Genomic DNA, 21,130 nt, shown 5'->3' on the forward strand with positions numbered 1-21,130 from the left:
ACCTTTGCTTATTTCTTGAAATCTTTGCACATTACTTTGATTTTGTGGCCAAATATAATAATAAAAAAGTGGACTGACTTGCACTTGATCGTACATCTTTTCTACAGCTCTTAGAAACAGGCAATAAAAATCCTGTGTTTTTTTAATAGATCCATAAATCCACATCAATAAATGACTATACCTCCTCATAAAGCTCGTAAAAGAACCGAAGTGAAATGAACACGTCAGCCAATAACTGCATCATAGGTTCTATTAAATTATATTCTGGCTGACTGACATCTGATCAGATACGAGTGGACCTTTCTTTCTGGAATTCAAAAAGTTGACAAAAGGAGCGTTCAGAAAGTCATTTCCATGTCCCTGAAGTAGTTTCAGTCTGTGGACAACCAACTCTTTAATTTCCATACTAATGACATCCGACACATACACTGCGCCTGTCACCATCCATCATTACACACTGATTTGTTTTTCCATGCTAGTCAACAGCTCAGTGTGTCCGACCCTGCTCTCTATCAACCCTGCTCTAATATATCCTGAAGGACACATTATTTTATTTCATATTTGGCTGTTTGGGTTAGCTTATCATAAAGACTGGTAACAGTCAGTTTTAACCACGTAAAAAGGACTTTTACATTTGTAAAACGCTGTAAAAAATAAAGTTTATTATTGTAATTAATTGTTAATCGGTGCAAAAACCTGAGTGTAAAAATGACGTGGTGTTATGGTCCCCCAAAACACCACAATGTGTAATTTGTGTTACAGCTTTTGTGTGGATTCAACAAACAGGACATAACTTAATTAATGAGCTTTAGAGGTTTTAGTAGGAGGATTTTGTTATGCTTTGACAGAGCAATACTGTTTATGCTAAGCTAAACAAAGCAGTCTCCTCACTGTAGCTTCATATTTAAATAACAGACGTGACAGTAGTATTTACCTAGAAAATGAGCACCAGCCAAATGCTGATAAAATATGCAAGTGGCCGTTAGATTAGCTCCCTTCCCAGCCAATAAACAATCTAATCTATCGAGTAGAAGGTAAAAATTTAAACATTTACTCACCATTTGGACAAAAAAAGGAGACAAAAAGGTGAATTTTATCACCCTGTTTATCATATGATTATCAATACAAAAGCTAATAAGAGTATTTTACTATTTCTTTTTTAAGCTACAATATATAATAAATATAGTTTATAGTTTACCTAGCTAATTATTTATGATTTCTGCCTAAAATGTGTTGCAAAATTCATATTCTGGTATATATGGTTTTAACTAACAGCACAATAATGTTCACATCAACTAACATATTCCCTGTAACACTAGAACGAACACACTGTGCAGCTGTTGTTTGTCAAAGTCATTTACACCCATTTTATGTATGAATTCCTTATGATGCTTGCAGAGTGGTTTGATCCCTGTTCTTACATCACACAGCCTGTCGGATGGATAATGTATAATGGATGAGATTCTGGGAATAAAAAAAAGGCACCAGCAAGAAAACAGAAAATCGTGGAGGGGGGAAAAAAAATGCTTAGAAAAACCAATATTTATTTTCTCATTTGAAAAAAATAAAATAAGGTTATGGAAACATAACCAGAAACTAAAGCACATAGGAGAGAACAGAAATGTGAAAATACACATTATGTACTGACAAATACAGCTTCGGAGAGGAGGTGCATGTCTCTCCTGAAGAGTAGAGAAATAGTGTTTGAGCCAATTTGAAACAAAAGAAAAAGAATAAAAACAGTAATTTCAGTGTTCCTTAGAAAGGCTGAGGTGCCTTAAAATTCTCTATATTTGGCTTTTGAGGGGACGCAAACAGATGTCACACAGTATAAGTGATAAGCTGCATTGAAAAAGGCATCAGTCCCATTTCATCCCTCTCATCATCACAGTGATACAGGGTTAGGGAACATGGAGCTACATTGTTCACTTTCCTCTATCCAATCTGTAATGCTGCATTCATGGCACAGGGGGAAAAACACAGCTGCTATGGGTATTGATATTACCACTTTAGTTTTAAGTGGTAAATGCTGCTTGGGGGGGGGAACGGTCATTTTAATATCTTAGTGCAAGAGCTGACGTACTTGCTTTTGTTTTTAAAACAATTTAAAGACAACAATCTTCATCCTCCAAGTCACGGACTTTCTGTGCTAATTTCCCTGACATCCTCTCAAATGAGTCACTCCCCCAGCTGTGCGAGAGTAAAGTGTGAAATTATTATAAGGAATTGAAATGTAGTAGCATTAATCACCCACGTTCTCTCTCTCTCTCTCCGAAGCTTGAGACGATCCTCAACAGGTGAGAATCCTTTCAAGTCGAGACTTTGAACTGTTAGTACACACATCATCCTCGCGGTTATTCCCCCGCGGGCATGAACGCAGCACGACTTCAAAAAGGCTTCACACAAAACACAAGTTGGTTCTGTTCACCGTGTAAAAATAAAAAAAGGAAATTCCATAAAAACATGCTCGCATTTAGAGCTTTCATCTAATCGCCCAGGATCTTCCTCACAGTCTTTGGAACTGAGTAAAGCACGTCAACTCACCGAATGTTATTCCCAAAATAACTCTGAGCAGCAACTAATTTTACATGACAAAAAAAAAAAACCCAGAAGCATTAAATTAACAAGACAGGAGGCAGTTTATAAGCTTTCCTTTCAAGGAATAGTTTGACATTTTGGGAAATATGCTTGTAAGTTTCCTTAATGAGATCTAGTTAGCTTAGCTTAGCTCAAAGACTGGAAACGGGGGGAAACAGCTAGCCAGGTTTTGTCCAATAACAGATCATGGCTTTACGTGTTAATTAGTGAGCTTAACAGGTTTCCAGTCTCTATGCTAAGCTAAGCTAACTGTCACCTGGCTCTATTTTTTTTTTTTATATTTAGCATACAGACATGACTGGTGTCAATCTTCTCACCAAGAAAGCAAAATGTATTTCACAAAATGTTCTGTTAAGAAACGAAGTACAAACACACACAAGCAGGCGTACAGTACATGAACACACACACACACACACACACACACACACACAGAGTCTAAAACAATTTCCTTTTGAATGAGACAAGAAACACGTCACATGAATACAGAACAATTAAGTACAGACACACGGTACAAATCAACCTTCAGGTGGATGTGTCTTTGTGTTGCCACAGCTGGCTGGTGTACGAGGAGGCGTACTGTGCGGGTTCGAGACTGACCGACCGGCCATGTACTGCCAGTGAGTGCTTGTTCAGAGGTGTGAGGTGGTGCTATATCAGATACCCTTCCCTTTAAGGGCAGGAAATAATCACTGTATTTTGAGGCCCCAATTAAAGCCCTCTCCTCTATATTTAGATTTTAGTGTCTGTTGTTGGTGCCACCAGAATCTTCTGATGACCAGATGAGAGCAAGGGGGAGTCCAGAAGCCAATAATATGGCTGTCACCGGATCAATTCCAGCCGATTCGTCTCTTATTGGTCCGATACTTTGGACTGTAGTGATACACCGTCACTGCAGTTCGTACGTTTGCACCTTCTTGCAGACAGCATGTTGTTAAGTTAAAGTTTTGATAACTTATATCAGCTTACACGTGTGAGTTTGTTTGTTGGAATCACTGTGGAGATGCATTCTGGGAAAGGCTTTGCGGATTTGTGTGGACCCCATTTAGACATGCAAAGCACACAGCCATAAATCACCATGGAGCCTAAAATCGCCGGGGGGAAACAAGGGGGCTGGTGTAAGGCTACATGTAAACTCCTCCCCTGTTGTTTTTCGTGTTCCGGTCTCATTTTGTAGTCCCAGATCAGTGCGGCAGGACCAATCGTTCCAAAGCGCACTGTAAATGTTCCCAGTTCTTCCACAGCAGCGCCAGCAAGGACACGCCAACGCAGGTGAGCGCCAGGTGGAGGCGGCTCCGCAGCAGCGGGGCGGTGAACTTCGCTGCCGTGGAAACGCACACCAAGATCACGGTGACGATAGCCAGCATGATGTTGATGCATTTCCCCAGCAGCACCTTGGCGTCGGTGTTCTCCACCTGAACCGTCTGCTGCTGCTGCTGCTGGAGCTCGAGCTTAGAAACACGAGTCTGGCACGACTCGAGGACCTCCTGCACACACGCACACGCACACACACACACACACACACACACACACACACACACACACATTAAAAACATTAGTTAAGATCAGGGGAAATACTGGAGAACTATGAGTCACAAGGGAAGGGCAGTGAAATGGGAACTGACATTAATTTCATTAGTACAGGAGTTGTGTATCACATTAGAAATAAATAGGAGATGCTGGAGGCTCCGGTGTGTGCCATGTAACCAAATCAGACCGGAGATATTGTTGCATGTCTGTCTTCTTCTCGCTCTCTCTCTCTCTCTCTCTCTCTCATTCTCACCTGTCTGTCTTTTTCTTTCCCCAAATTACACTAGAAAACTAAAATAATGGGAATTGTACCACCAATTGGAAAACAACAGGCAAATAAGTTGGGCCAAATCTAAAATATTTTCATTGCTGACTTATCTCATAAAAGGCTGACATCCTTAATATTATTTAACACAGAAATACAATCTCCAATAATGTAACAACTTTATTGGTTTAAGTTCTGACAATCAGTTTTAATTATTTCTGGGAAGTTGTGTTTTTTTTTTTTTTTTTTTTTTTTTGGCGCACAACTCTAAAACTACAATACCCATAAGCCTTGGCTACTGTATAGAGAAGAGATCAGTCAGATCCATGATTCAGAGTTTCAAAATGGTTTTAATGCCACAGTTAATTAGATTTTCTCCAGCTTCGGCTGCCATTAACATTAATCTTAAGCTCTGTGGTTGGATCATTTGAACAGAAATGTACTTTGGTATTCACAGTTTGTCTTATATTAAGGATAGATACCAGACATTTTCTAAGATATCTTCATCTATATGTATATATTTCTTTATCTTTTGGACTGATAGTTCAGTTGGGAGAATTTCAAACTCATCTGTGTTGTGGAAATCCCCCAACATTGTCTACGGAGAAAATGAACTAACTGTACTTTCCCAATGAGAACCAGGAGCATCTGAAACAATCCCACTTGGCAACTCTATTCATGTTACAATGAAATAAAACAGAAACTCAACAAATGCTCACATTTAAGAATCTGCAAACAGTGCATTTATGCTTTATAAATGACATTAATACATAAAATATGAATGTCAGTACTATAAGTTAAGTGCCTTTATAGTCTGAAACAAAACAGGGAAATTCCAGCACTGTACTTGTTCATATATATATATGTTAATCAAAGGTTAAATGTGAGTGTGTGGTGTATTATATAACTGCTACTTATAGGCTATAACTGTGTGGTTGTGTACGTACACAAAACACACATTACCTGTATGTCCCTGGCCCGCTCATAGGCCTGGTAAGCCACCTTCTCCTCGATACTGGCCAGCTCCTGCTTCAGATTACTGGTCTCGTGCTGGTGGAGCTCTGTCAGGTCATTTAACTGGTCCTCCAACCGTTCATACCTGACACACACACACACACACACACACACACACAGAGTAGGTGGAGGCAGAGAGCCAAGAGGAGAGAGGGAGAAACAATGCATAATTGAGTGTGTGTGTGGGCGAGTAACAGTACAGTAGTTTATCAACTACTTGCAACTAAGCTGCTGAAAACATTTGCCCCTGGTTGACTTAGCAACCGTCTGGGGGTTTGTGTGTAAGCTCTGCAATCTATTTTTAGTTTACAAAAGCTTATAATAATGGCTCCTCTTAAAACTGTCAAAAGCTCTTTAAAGTTCAGCAGCAGATGTGCAAACAGAATTTGCCCAGTTAAGAGTGTTACTGCGGGGTGAGGATTACTGGATTCATCGTCAGGCACCTGCAGCAGAAGTGTGAAACTATTTATTTCTTTTCATTTCATATATTTTAAAAGGACACTTAGAGGCACGAGGAGGTTAAAGGTGTTTTTAAAGAAAAGCCAGAGCAAAAATATGCATGATTTTGTTTAACTTATAAAAAAGTTTTCTCTTTAATTTCATTTAACTTGGACCCCCAAGTTAGGATTCACTGATATAGATTATGGAATAAATATCTACTCAACTGACTCAAAATGTATTTCCTAGCGACAGAGAGCACCACACGGCCGGTTGTTAAATATCTTATGTGGCTCTGGAGAACATTTCTTAAATGGAAGTACATTACTCGACTGACATAAACAGGGTTATCTCAGTAAGTACACGTTTTAATGCATGTGTTACAAACTAGGAGCACCATCGAGATTTAAAGACATTAGCAGGCAGGAAGGGTTTCATTAAAGACACCATCGAGCTACATACAGATACATAATATGTTCTGGCTACTGATGACTGGACTGGAGATTTTTCATTTGATTTATTTCCATCTCTCTAACTTTATTATGTTTTAAATGTAATAAAATGAACTATATTAAGACTCCTGGTCATCACACACTGAGAGGAGCCTGAAACATTCATTCTGTTGCTATTAATCTAATAGAGTGCTGCTTGACCCACTTACTTTAAATTCTGTTTGAGCGTATTTGAACCGACCATCACTGGGTATGTGTGTCACGTGTGGGTGTAACATCGATATCGGTGTGAGTGTTATGAGCCATCCTGAACGCACAAGCCTACCTGTATCTCTCCTCCTGCATCATCTGTGAGAAGTAGCTGTAATCTCGTTTGAACTGTGTATTCAGAGTCTCCATGTCCTCTGCCAGTTGCGCCTGAGCCTCCCTGATCTCCCGCACCATGTCCAGCACCTCCCCCAGCCGCCCGTTGGAGTCTGACCTCCCGGGGCCTCCAGACCCGGCCCCCGAGCCCCCAGCTGGGTTCCCGTTTGAGTCGGCAGACGCAGACGTCCCCGTGGAGCACTCGTCGTCGCTGGGATACTTGGTCGTCTTGGCTACTGTGTTGGCGCTCCCGCTCAGGCCCCTCGCCCCGCTGTCCACCTGCAGCCCAGACCCCGCCTCCATGGAGCTCTTGAGGTGTGCGATGTTGTCGGCGCTTCCAAACTTGTTCCTGATGAGGTTGGCGAACTCCCGCGACTTGTTGAAGAAGAAGGGCGGTGAGAGCGACACACCGGGACCGATTGTCTTCACTTTATCCAGAGCCGGGTGCCTCCCGGTGACGCTGACGTCCCGCAAGCTGCCCTCTTTGCTGTGAGTCCCAGACTCCTTGCTGCTGCCATCCTTGTGGCCGTGCTTCCCGTTAGTCTCGCTGTCCTTCACGCGACGGTGGTACTGCTCCAGTTTCCTCTGCAGCCGGGCGATGGTGTGCGCCGACTTCTGGTTCTTCTTTTCGAAGACCTGACGTATTCGCCCCACCTGCTGCTTGTCAGCATTGTTTACCAGCTTCAGGTACTCGGCGACATTCTGGTCTCGAGCCGTCTGCTCCACCTTAATCTGCTCCGTCACCTGCAAGGGAGAGTGAAATTTGTTCCAAAATGTAAAATATGCAAAACTCCCAGTGCGGAAATGATTTAGATGTAGATTTAGAAGTTAACATAGATGACAGAGCACTTCTTCACTACATGGCTACACTCACACTGCAGGTGTGAAGAGGCCTCATATCTGACTCAGTTCTGTTTTTTCCTGACAACTTAAAAAGCACAAATCCCATGGAACTAAAAGTGCAGAAAATATCTTAATCTACTATTAGAGAAACAACTCTTTTAGCATTATTAAGACTTCCAGTTAACTGTGAAGGTCTACATGCAGGAAGTGGGGAAGCATCGGCCGTAGCTTTACTCAGAAATGTGTCGACAAACTGCAGTAAAAAAAGAAGACTGCAAGCTCGTAAACATGGATGTAAACAATTCTAGATTTAAAATGTTGGCTGCAAGGATACACACACAGTAAGTTTTGGTGAGTAACAGTACTGCTTCAAAGATCTCCAGTGAATAACTAAACCCAATGCCCTTCTGAAGCATCATTTTGAGGAGAAGTGTGTATGTGGGAGCCGTAACATTATTTGTTTATAATCTCTTCATTTGGTTTCTGTTATGGCCCCAAAAGGCTTTTAAAAATTAGGATAAACCACTAAATCAACTGAGAGATATGAAGACAAATTGCACTGATGCATAATCGTACTATGGTGGGAATAATTCCACTCTGAGAAAGCATGTGAAAGCTGAGACTAGGCTGAAAATGAATTAAAAGATGGGATGGAATACAATTCATTACTGCAACAAATCAATTTAATAGCTTTTTGTGATTGGTATCTGTAGTATCATAGCGGAAATCGAAATGGGAACCGTCTCATTATTGGATTAAGAAACACAGCTCTACCACACCGAGCTAAGGATGTATTTAATATTCACTCTTGTGTAATGTTTGTGCAGAAGGTTCCACGCGTCATATGTGTGCACACCGTTCTGCAAGTCAAACACAGTGAATCTACAAAGAGAGGCCGCATGCAGGAGGTGACTCGTGTTTTACTCTCTACCTTGAGGATCTTCTGCTGCAGGCTGTCGATACCCAGCGCTCCCTTGGTGAAATCCAGGCCCACTCCGTCATCTCCAACGCTGTCCACCACGTCCAGGTTGGACTCTGAGCCGCCGCGACGGATGGGCACCGGGATGCTGAGGATGTTGACATCGGAACTGCTGCGCTCTGCCTATGGACACACATACGGAAAAGAATGAAAACATTTGAATTCTCCCAGAGTTTCCGTCTTAAAATGTCTTGTTTTGTTCGATCAACAGTCCTTAAACCCAAATATACTGAGTTCATAGTCAGTGTCCATTGACCAATCGAGTCAGCTAAATATATATATAAAACAAACGTTCAGCATTCAGGGTGTTATCTCGAGTGCAGCTGATACGATAACAGCTTTAAAAATCAAAAGCCAGACACAATCTGACTCTGTTGTTGCTATTTTAGCCCCGGTGATGTATTACCGCTCACACATTAGGTGCACCTAAGATAATAACTGTTGTTGAGAGCTGTACTTGTGAGGCACAAAATTATATAATGCCTCCTTCAACAACTTCAGAGAGACTGCTCCTTCTGAATTACACCGAGTAGTATACCTGGAATAGAAACTGAAGAGACACAATACATGCTGGTGCTAAAAGCAAAGCCTCTGAGGTCTGTACAAGCTGTCAGACTAAACTATGTAACCCAGCCATGTTAGCACCTCTGTGAGGCTGTATTTACAGCTAAATGACAATACTAACATGCTCATGTACAGCAAGTATGATGTTTTACCATGACTGGCGTGGTAACATTTGCTAACTAGCACTAAATATTTAACTAAAAGCGGCAAATTTAAACCTCATGGAAAGGTCAGGGGCTTTTGTTGGGTCTTTTTCTTACACAAAGTCAGTCGGATTCATCCTCTGGGACCATGAAAGTCTGTGTAATCCACTAGTTGTTGAGATATTTCAGCCTGGATTAAAAGTGGTGGACCAGTGTAGACTAGTATTAAGAACTGCCTCATTCAACAACTTCAGAGAGGAAATTAAAATAGAAGACAAAGTGCTACACTGCCAGTAAAAACTAAAAAATACATATATTGCAGACAGAAGAAAGACTTTGACGTCAGATGCTGCGGCTAAAAACGATGTACCAAAAAACCTGCGGCACAATCTTGTGCCATTTGATATAAAACAGCAGGTGTGTTTATGTTGCCTCACACAAAAGCTCTTAGTAAGTACACACAACCACGTTGGCAAGAAAGACAGACATAAAGTAAGAGCAAAGCCAAAAAAGAAAAACAAGAGGATCAAAGGAGTATTGAGTGTGCAGTCTTTGAGAGGACTCTGGTGTTTAGACTGGAAAGGAAAGAGGAGGAAAAAAGGGAGCTGATGAGACAGTAAATCTGTCTTAAGACTGCACAATGGTCAGTTAGTGGAGCAGTGTGCAGCCCAGGGCTCCATTCAAGCAGCCCCCCCAGTGCCTCTTGTACTGAAAATCCACTCTCTGTATTGACAAAAGCAGACGATTATGTAAGGCAACCTAAAATATTAGTATGTGGTAACTCTTGTTGCCACGGCAGCAAAGCATACACACACACACACGCAGACAGACTAAGCTTTAAAACACACACACACGCAAGCAAACTGCTGACATACCCTGAAGGCAGGTTTCTTTTTTGTCTTTTTCTTACACATAGATGAGCAGAATATATATATATGACATTTTAATTGTGTGCTGTGGCTTTTTTTGGGGGGTGTACAGCCTGTGATACAGCCTGCTGAGTCAGCTATCGTCATCCATAGCGGTGAATAATAAGTCCAATAAAACATTGAGTTAAACTTTTTGCAATCTTTATTCAGTAACCGAGAGCCATTCATATGAATTTCCGCTCTTCTGAATTAAATTATACTTCTTGATACTCCTGAGTGCAGATGGCTAACACCCTCAGAACATCGCACATTCACCAGTCCAGCCAGAAATGCAGCCGGAGCGAACCCGTGTTGTAAATAACGGTTGATACCATCAACATTTTAAAAAAAAGGGAAAATATAGAACATTTGCTGTTTGTTGATTAACGAGTGGAGGGTTCGTTTGCATTTATTTACACTGCTGGTTGAGCCAACGAAGCAGTTTTTCACACTCTGGTAGCCTGTGATGAGATTTTAACAATTTATATAGCTGTAGGGAATAACGCCATTAACCCTTAAATGTCCGGACCTCTGGAGGCACCATATTCTTAATCTGGTTTATGTTTAGGGCTTCTTTTTTCCTTTTTGTAAAGAGTTCAAAGATGAGTTCAAATCATTATATTGATTACGGTCGAGTTTCGAATGTGTGGAATAAATGTGGTTCTGCTGAGTTAATTCAGATTTGTGAGTCATGAGTTCGACAGCGTTTTAGGAGTGCGTTTCTAAACATGTTACATGTTAATTGAGGCTTTTCATAGCACTTCAAGTGCTAGGGTCCCTTGGCTGGAGCGGTGGGAAGCAAGAGGTTAATCAAAGAAGTAATCAGCAGAAAATTTAGTAATTAAAAGTCATTATTAAACGCAGCCTGAGTTATTAGTCCCTAATGACGATCACTGAACAATGAACAGGATACAAGGCATCATCTTCCTATCGCTGCACACAATAAAAACCCCTGCTTTAGACTTAAAAAACAACAACAAAAAAACAACAAAACAAAACAGAAGCAACCTTGAATTCAGTTGGATTGGATTCAAGGTTGTGTGTTTTGTAAAAAAAAAAAAACATTTGTGACCAGCCTTCATTTGCACAAACCAACGTTTTTGCCTTTCCCTCCTTCGCTGCCTCTCTCACACTCACACACACACACACACACACACACACACACACACCAGCCCGGTCATAAATCAGCCGGCTGCAGGAGATTCAAGTGTATAAACACGCGGTCAGCAGTGCCTCACACTCTGCAGTCCGCACACGTATCGAACATCCCCTACTGGAAAGTGGGTCTGAGGGTGAGAGTGGGGGAAATTATTAACATGTGAACACACAGAGCAGCACCATATGTCTCAGAGGACACACGTGAGCAGATATCTGGCCACTGCTCGTCCTATGACCTCGGTCTGCACTGAGGCCATTTAGATTATCATACAGATGGGTGGACACACAGCCAAAACACACAAACAGCGGGGCATTTGTCCGGTGGGGAAATATAAAGGAGATATTCGGATATTCACTTGTGTAGAGCTGGGAGATTCTGCTCATCTCAGAGAGATAAAAAATGTATGAAAGGATGTGAATGCAGAATGTTCTTCTCTCTCCAATTTCTTTCCCCTCCGAGGGAACTACTGGCCTTATAAACTTGCTGTAAAAATGCTCTTAAATTAGATTTTTCACAGCAGACAGCCCACAAGTGAAGAAGCTAACAAAGACATGTGAAGGCTAACTTGGTTGATTTACGTAACGTCTGCAGCATCCGGGGGTTTAAACATGGTCTGGAAGCTCTGATGCAAATAAAAAACCATCCATCTGAAAACCTCAAGCTCTACTCTTCTGTTTTTTTGTTTCCTTCGTGGCACAACGATCCTCTCGAGCCCACAAACAACCACACAAATACATGAATATTGAAAGTTTGCCAATCAAACAACTTTGGTAATTGATTAAGTCATTTATCATCAACGACTTGTCGAACACTCGCTGGTTCCAGCTTCTCAAATGTCAGAATTTGTTGCTTTTCTTTCTTTTTAAAAGGTTGTAAAGTAAATATCTTTGACTTTTGAACCACACAAAAGCAACTTGAACGTGTCATTTTTGGGTTTGGGAACTTCTGTAACAATTTAGAGAAGATATTAATTAATTAATCTGAAAACAAAACTACGAGTCTACAGTCAACAACTGCATTCTAACATGCTCACAATGACCGTTCAGGAGCTAATGTTTGCCATTTACCCCATGTTAGTGTAGCTTGTTGGCATGCTAACATTTGTTAAATTAAAAATATGTGATGTACTAGTATAGTATAGCTGAGGCTGATGGAAATGGGATTAGTTTTGAGGTATTTGGTCACAAACCAAAGCGTTGCACCCCTTGCGGGGCTAGATGAAAAGTCTGATGGTCATCAAAGTTTTTCCACTTCATCCTGGGGGGTGCGTGAACGCGTGTGCCAGTTGTCATGGCGATCCATCTAATATTCATCTGATAGATGATTTCATTTGGACCAGAGTGATGGACAAACTGACCAACCGACTGACCTTCCAAGAGCCGGGCTGTGGCTAAAAATAATCTATAGATCGACTGATGATGAAAATAATAATCAATCAAAAGGCCTAAACTGTTGCAACACAACAACACGTAAAGCAGAAGAGATGAGGCAGACATAGCCTGCTTTGGCTTTTCTACTTTCCAAATCTAAGATTAGAGACTGGAGAGGAAGCTGTGTACACTCTTATGTGAAAAATAGAGAGAGTGGGCCAGCAAGTGCTACTCCAACTCCCACTAAGCCAGCTCATCCGAGCATCTCATTGATGAGCTGGGAGAAGGGACCTTGCCACGGGGAGACGAGGGCCTGGCACAAACACACAGGAAATTGCCAAGGGAAAGCCTTTTTCTCTTTGTTGCTCCCAGCACAGAAGCTATTCAGATGCTATTTATTGCTGAGTCCGATCCATCAATTTATTTTCCGCCAACATGAGCCAGAGGTAGAGACAACTTAGAAACAAGGAAACGGTAAACATGTCATCCCTCAGGAGCGACGCAATCATCCCCTTCGGCTAATCAGTGCCATTTGGCTGATAGGCAGAGGTGAAACTCAACATTTTGTCAAAAACCAATCAGCAGCTGTCTGCCAAGTGATGAATGAACAAACCGCCCCGCAACACCAATCAATCAATTCAAGGCTGTTTACAGGACATTTAAAATCATCCCCCGGGGAATGCTAGTTAAGATAAGTAGATAAATATTATTTGTCAACAGTCTCACAGGAAGCTTGCTTACGGTCTGCTTGCTTTTAAAATATTACGGTGCTGATAATGCATCAGTTAGTTGGCCATTATTTTAATAACCGAATAATCATTCAGCCATATTTTCAAGCAAAGATGCCGAACATTTGCTAGTTCCAGTTTCTCAAATGTGAGAACTTTATTGCATTTTCTTTGTCGTACATTATAGTAAACTGAATATCTTTGGGGTTTCGCAAATGTCCGCTTGTGGGAAATTATAAAAGGCGGAGTATAACCCAACTGCAGCTGCACTTTATTTCATTTATATAGAAATTATTTAATCATTATCTATAATAAAGTAATACAGCTGAAATCATTTGTCAAAAAATGTCAAAGTTTGCTCGTTTCAGCCTTGAAAGACCGAAAATTAGCCTTCCTCTGTCTATTGGCAGACAACTAATTAGAAGAGAACTTTAGTTTCTGACAATATACCAAACAATTAAATAACTTTGTTTCTTATTTGCATCAGAGAGCGAATACAAACACTGTATTTGGCATCCACGATTCTTTATGTCTCCTCTCTGACAAATGAGTGCTTAAAAACACTGAATGCAACAGATTATACCACATTAGTCATCTATTAGTCGGCTCTAGCCCAGCATGAAGCCACACACTGTCAGAACCGGCGCACCAGATTAGCAAGGGCTGAATTAAACTGGTGTGTGTTTGAGCGCCGGGGGGAGAAAATAATGAGATTTGAAAGAACCCAGATCAGGAGATTTAGAGGAGGAGACGCAGGAAACTACCTCACAATATGCATTGCCGAAAAGGGGGATATTTGATGACAAAGAAAGTCGTAACTTGGTCTTAAAACGATAAAAAAACAATGCAGGGAAGATAATGGAAAGATGAGATTTCTGTTTGTTTCATGTATTAATGTGAGGAAGGTTGCATCAGATCTGTGTGGAGCGATCGTAGACGTATTATAGAGCCACAGGGGCGATGAGGAGCAACTGTTGTAGCGTTTTCAGCTCCCATTTAGAGTCTTTAAGAAATCCTCTAACTTTTCTAACACGATATATTTCAAAAGACATTGATGGAAACACAGCTAGTTCTCAGAGGAGCCCCTAAAAATAGGAACACTCTTCCTTCGTGGCATTCTCTGCCTCTGCCTCGTCCATTATGTTTACCTCCTCCAACATTATCTCGTTCTTACCTAACGGCACAGAATATACAGCAGCTCTCTGGACAAATATGGAGATGTGTGCTCAGACACAATTTAGATACTGAAGTTTTGAAAGGATAAATCCATGAAAACTCTGTTACGTGTGCCAAGGCCACTCTGTTCCAACAGACTTGAGAATAACACAGATGAGTATGCCTGGTAATTTATGACTGTACTTCCTGAGGGCTGCGGAGAAAAAAGCTCATACACCAAGCCTAATGCATCGTGCTGCCACAGAATAAAAAGGTACCGGTTACACAAACCACTGCACCTGCAACTGAATTCAAATCCGGTCAACCTGTGAGATGCAATCAACAATGTAATGCTAAAAAGGCAAGAGAGCATGTTGTGCACTAAAAGGACTCAAACAAATCAAACAATATTGTTTGTGCTGCATGAATAATAAATGAAATGTCTCTATCACTGCTGTTCATCATTAAAATTACCCTGCACACTCCTAATAAACACTTGGCCGTATAATTTTCACATTATCTTAAATCTGGTTTCTAAACTTTTACACCACCACTGTGCTTCTATCTCCATCGCTGTTATATGAGGGCTCATAACTTCTCTTATCTACAAAGCAAACCTCTCTTATCTCCTCAGTTGATTTAAATGAAACTGATTTTAATAATTAATCGGAGGAACTCCCTATATTCAAGTATCTTTACACCGCATTATCTTTTAATGTGTGAAATTATCACAGAAATAACAAAAAAAAACAGTGTGTTTATTCAACCGTTCCCCTTTTTATAATGTATTCGAGTCACATACAGAGATAGAAAGAGTTTTTAGTTCACCTATGATACAAAAAAAAAGGGACGTTTTTAAGGTGAAATGAGACATTGGGTTCATGTGAATTGGAGTGGAGAGCCTCCTGCCTGGAGGGGATCAGCCGTGACTTTGTGACTGGAGAGTAGGAGCCTCCTGTGGGGAAGGGAAGCTGGCAGACAGACACTCCTCCCCATGGGGCTCCAGAGGTACAACAGAGAATTACCCAGAGAATAAATGGAGAGCAAAACAGTCAGAGAACAGACGGGAAATGGGAAATGGGCTAGGATGCAAACACAGAGATATATTCAGCACTGCAACAATGGCTGAACGTTATAACTGACTCCCCTAAAAAGAAACACTTCTTCCTCTCACCGAAGGTTTATTTCCTTATCCAGTCAAAGAATATAAAGATAGAAGGTGTCATAGGCAACTATGTTGTTGTCAAGATGAATAAAACGGTTCATTCTAAGGTCACGGAAACACAGTAATTCTTATTTTCAGGTGATTATACACACATGAAAACATACCTTATGAATATTATATTCCATTACTGCCAATAGATCCTCCTGAATGTTACACACTGGACCTTTAATCGATAACTTTTCTTCATTCATTAAATGTTTGGTCAACAAAATGTCACAAAGGGTAGTAAAAAATATCTGTCATGACTTTCTTATACACAACTTGACACATACAAACTGTTTCTGACCAGCAATCTAAAACCCAAAGATATTAAATTATATCAACTAATCCTTGCACTTGTAAAGTGCCTGTATGGACCTGCCTGATGAACTCTGATGCACAATTAGTATCCTCTTTTAAATCAATGAAGACCCATTTGCCCATTGCCTTCTTACAATTTAATATATATATATACAAGTATATACAGTATATGTGTGGATATTTATGTATATTTATGTGTATATTGGAATTTTATCAACCCATTTTCTTGATTTTCTTGTTAAATTCTGTTCATTTGTCTATTTTTATGTTGTTTTATTTTATGGATTATGTTTTTGTATAGCACTTGATAATCACTGCTTTTGATACGAGCTAATTATATACAAATATTACTATTACATTATTAGAAGTGTGTATGAGGCAAAACAAAAAGATCCACACAGACATATTAAAGCATGTGATCCAAAGACCTCCATATATGGTTCTGCCTTCACTTTGTGTTGATAACGTCACCTTTGTTCTAGCTTCAGACATGCACACACACACCTTACACATAAACACACACACCTGTACTGGGGCCAAACCCAAGGTGGGGCTGAGGGGAAGCAAACAGTATGAGCCTGATTATTGAGTTCAAGTCTTAACAGGCTGCAGCTGAACTCGTGGCGGGCCGAACGGGACACGTCAACATTACCCGGAGGATCAGTCAGAGACACATCACTCTCCAAAAAGCTGCGGTCTGCACCAAGCTGCCAAGTATTTAAAAAATCACTTAGGAATTCAATTGTCTTGTTGTTTGCTGAAATAAAATCCCAATCGCCACACAGCACTTCTTTCAATTCAGCGTTTAATCCTGCTTCTGAAAAGCCACTTTATTTGACTCAACAGCACTTCAATCACGCCAAATTATCATATTGTCTCTTCACAACTACTGCTGTCCACAAAATCTATGCACTTGACTTCTGCGTTAATCACAGATGCACCAAAAATCAGTGAGATGTTGATGAAGACGCGAGATAATCAATGGAGAGTATCTGGAAAGCATTTTACGCCTCCTTGCCACCACATGCTTGCAGAAGTAATGGATTTTTTGAGTGTGTGTATCAGGATGTGAAGCGTGTATGATAAGGTAGAATAGATTTTGTAGATAATTGTGCAGAAATAAATGGGTGGGATAATAAATACCATAAATAAACTTTGCACCATTTAATTTCATGTCTATTTAATAGATCTAGATGTACCTCCCTTATAGAAACCATACAGCGCCACACAACAGACGTCTGAATCCAGAGGTGTGTGTGTGTGTGTGTGTGTGTGTGTGTGTGTGTGTGTGTGTGTGTGTGTGTGTGTGTGTGTGTGTGTGTGTGTGTGTGTGTTTTGCGTAATCTGAACCCGATAATAGAGGGCCTGACTCTGAACGACCAGAGGAATAAAGAAAGCTCAACTGCTAACAGGAGTGAGGCTGCATGGAAAACTTTACAGAAGAGAGCTTTAACTTCATGAAATTTGCTTCAGATGCAACCGTGTGCAATATGTGTGCTCTGAGATAAGACGTGAAAAGGCAACCAAATTCCTAGCAGTGCTCTGTAGTTTGTTCATACAGTATAAAATGTCATATTGTTGCAGGAAAAAAAAAAACCACCCCAGAGCCTCATTAACAAACCACAGATGGAGGGATGAGGGAGGAGGTGAATGTCTCATCATCACCTCATTTATCCTCTCTTTATTCTCATTTAAACTGTGGTCAGTTGAAATGTTCCCAGAGGAAATAAGACTGGGGACTACTGGTGTAGACTCACGCAGCAGCAGAGGAAACTAGGCTGTGAAGTAAAATGTATTCAGTCAGTGGAGGTGTTTGTATGAGCTGTATGTGCTTTCAGCTGCAAGCAGAGAGGACAGTGTGTTCTTCAAGGGTTATGATACACATGCACTTAACTATTGTCACTCGAACAAAAGAATAAACTAGACTATTATATCAGAAATTGCGTTGTGACTGGTGTCAGGTGTTCACGGAGAGGAGGGACTGTTCACCGTTTGCCTGTGTTTGTGATAAAGAGAGCTAGAGCGTGACAAAGAGGGGCCGAGTGAATCGATGTGCTACATGCAGCTCTACAATGGAATAAGATTTTACCCTTTTTAAATAGTAAAATAGAGAATCAATATGGTGGCAGTCAATGTTGATATTCTGGCGGGCTGCCACAAATAAATGTATGTATGGGAAACATCCAATAGCTGTTGAGATATACAAACTGAACTATTGGACTGAAGTGGATGGACCGACCGACCAAACCAACCAATACTGCCATCACTAGAGCGCCGACCTCGCCTGTGGCCAATCGGCAGTTCTTGCAAAACCCCCAAACGAACCACAAATTGCTTCCTCACACAAAGACGATGCTGATACTCGTCTCCGCTCTCCAGCACTCCTCTGTTAACAAGTCCACGACGGCGTTTCAAAACAACAACAATGCATTTCAAAGCATGATGCTGAAACTTATCAAAGCAGAACAGCATACACACGGCATCAGATTGGATGGCGCAGTGTGAAATTGAGTGTGCAGCTGCCAGTCTTCTCAGTAATCTGCTGTTCTCCGTTTGCAGTGATTAAACTTAATGTCTCTAAATGAATGATGTTAATGATATTTCACGATAAAGTGCTATATTTAAGAGAACGTTTATTTCATTTTAAATACGGTGGACACGGAGCATTTCCTACAATTTAAGGGATAGATTGAGATCAGCGGCGTTACACCTTTAATCCAATTCCACAGAACTCTTTCTGGGAGTCAGCAAAAACAGCAAAAAGGAAAAGAGCAACACTCTCCAGCGATGTACGCTGTGAGGTGATTTAGTCCACTACATTCCTCTATTGACTACACCAGAGAGAAACTAAGTAATACAGCGAATCAATAAATCACACTCCAGTGAGACAGAGAGTGGATATCGAGTTAAAAACCATCAATGGGGCGTTGGCAATCCATTTACTATCTAGGGACCTCAGAATCAGCTAATGACTTGGTAATACAGCGCCGACATGTACAGAAACACAAAACATAAAAGCTTTAAATCGGAGCACAACATACACTACACGGGCTAAACGAAAGGGTTTATAAGTGTGTGAGAATAGCTCTACACAATGTTTGTATATGACCTGCTTTACACACCCACGTACAGTTTGGGACTGAATGAAAAAAAAAAAAAAAAAAAGTTGTAATCCCTCCTCTTCTCTTGTAATCTGAGATTTTAATCTCCGCTTTCCAGAGCAAAGATTACCCAGCAGCCCTTGCACCCATTCAAGCCAGGGGGCTCTAAAATGCTTTAAGGAGAAAACAGAGAGCAGCGGGGCGAGGATACAGATGTGTGAGGTCGTAATCTTGAGGAAAAGACAGAAATAGTAAAAAAAAAGAGACTTAAAGGGCGTGGAAGAGGAAGTGATGGAGACGGGGAGTGACAGGGAGGAAGGAGAGAGAGAAAATCCTGCTGTAACAAGTCGAGGTCAGTGTTTGAACTCCACAGGTGGACCAGCAGAATCCGCTTAGAGTTTAAAAAAAAAAAATAGGAGTACTCAAACAAGTTAAGGTCAGAGTTTATATTGTGGCCTTTAAGGGGAACCATTTCAATTCCTAGCAAAATGTGGCCAGCTGTAGTAGCCGAGTTCACCAAACCGCTGACAATACAGTCGGATGAATAAATGAATGCTGACATCTAACAGCACAATATGCAGTCAAATCTGAACAGCCTACATTCTGCTGTGCACAATGTCCCAAGAGATATACAACAGCCTCAACTAAATACTAACATAAAGACAGTTTACAAATAGAGCCAAACTACGGCTGCAACTAATGATTATCTTCATTATCAGTTAAGATAAGATGTTAGATCTTCTTGTTTCGTCCAATCAAAAGTGAGAAACAGACACAAATATTCTGTTTTCTATCACATTAGACAAAGAGAAGCAGCAAATTGTCACATCTGAGAAGCTGAAAGCAGCAAATGTTTTGCATATTTGCTTGAAAAATAACTTAAAATGACGAATCAATTACCAATCAGTGAACATCACTTTTTATTCCTGATTCTTTGCATTAATAAATCAAATAATCCACAAATAGTTATTTTCATCTTCCTGTTCCAAGCTTCAGAAACATATTCAGAAAATACAAAAAACAAAACAAAAAAAACCTTGATTAAAAAGGATTAAATTAAAGCTCCTCCATCCTCAATTCTAATCAAATCTGAACTGGAACTTTATTTTTTATAATCAGTGGATGAAAGGAAGCCTCCTGGACGAGTTGCGAAACATCTACAGAACTATATAGTGCCGTATAGATATCCCATGATCCAGATGACTGAGATTCTTCGTCTCCTTTAGGTTTTTTTTTTCTGCCTGGAGGCGTTACAGCAGCCAACACCCGTTCCTTTCACACAGCGAGTGAAGTTGAGGTCACGTTGAGACTTTCTGTCTTTGCTCCTTTCGATCTTACAAACCAAAAATGAGACAGTGCTCAGCTATAATGTGTAGTTATTGTTTGTAGAAACTGTTCTGATTCAGCCTGAGACTGTGCTGGTGTTGGATTGCAGGTTGGATCAATTTATTGCAGCGACACTGCGCCGTGCATACAGATCGTATTTCAATATCAGGTGTAAATGGGATCTGAGTGTATACAATATCAGTCTAGAAAGGAAGTGTCAGTGTGAAACGTGAAGAAAATAAGAGTGTTAACAGATAATTTTAACCAAAAGAAACTGTCCATCATAATGAGAAGCGACTATTTCTTTAAATGTAAAGTGCACCACTAATTTTAGTCAATGACGCACACAGTCAGCTTGGCTTATTACTTTTTCATGCCGCTCTGAAGCGCAGTCGCAACACTTTATGTTGGTTTTAACAGCAAAAAAATATAAAAACAAAGCTGTTGACTACTACAATCAGAGCTCAACCTGATCACCAAAACAGAAGCAGTCACTGTGATGCTGTGAAAATCACTGAGGTCTGGTTTGTGGCCGAGTATGTGACAGTGAGCTGCTTGAAATACTCTTCATCTGTAACAGAAACAAAACCTAAAAGAGGAAACGAGAGCAGATGAACGAGACTAAAGACATGTACACAGTAAATACGATACACTAATCTTTGTTGTATACTG

General features: G+C 40.6%; 1 protein-coding gene across 2 annotated transcripts in view; it reads right to left on the reverse strand.

Annotated features, from left to right (window-relative positions):
• Window positions 1-1,524: 1,524 nt before the first annotated feature.
• tmcc3 (transmembrane and coiled-coil domain family 3) overlaps window positions 1,525-21,130 on the reverse strand; it is a 41,437-nt gene continuing 21,831 nt past the window's right edge. For both annotated transcript variants that reach the window (XM_051392752.1, XM_051392754.1), the window contains exons 2-5: window positions 8,432-8,602; window positions 6,620-7,401; window positions 5,354-5,489; window positions 1,525-4,082 (exon numbers count right to left, since the gene is read on the reverse strand). In XM_051392752.1, coding sequence (XP_051248712.1) covers window positions 3,780-4,082; window positions 5,354-5,489; window positions 6,620-7,401; window positions 8,432-8,602 — 1,392 coding nt within the window. In that variant the 3' untranslated portion in view covers window positions 1,525-3,779. The remainder of the gene's footprint in view (window positions 4,083-5,353; window positions 5,490-6,619; window positions 7,402-8,431; window positions 8,603-21,130) is intronic.

This window comes from Dicentrarchus labrax, unplaced genomic scaffold, assembly GCF_905237075.1.
Source record: "Dicentrarchus labrax unplaced genomic scaffold, dlabrax2021, whole genome shotgun sequence".
NCBI lineage: Eukaryota > Metazoa > Chordata > Actinopteri > Moronidae > Dicentrarchus > Dicentrarchus labrax.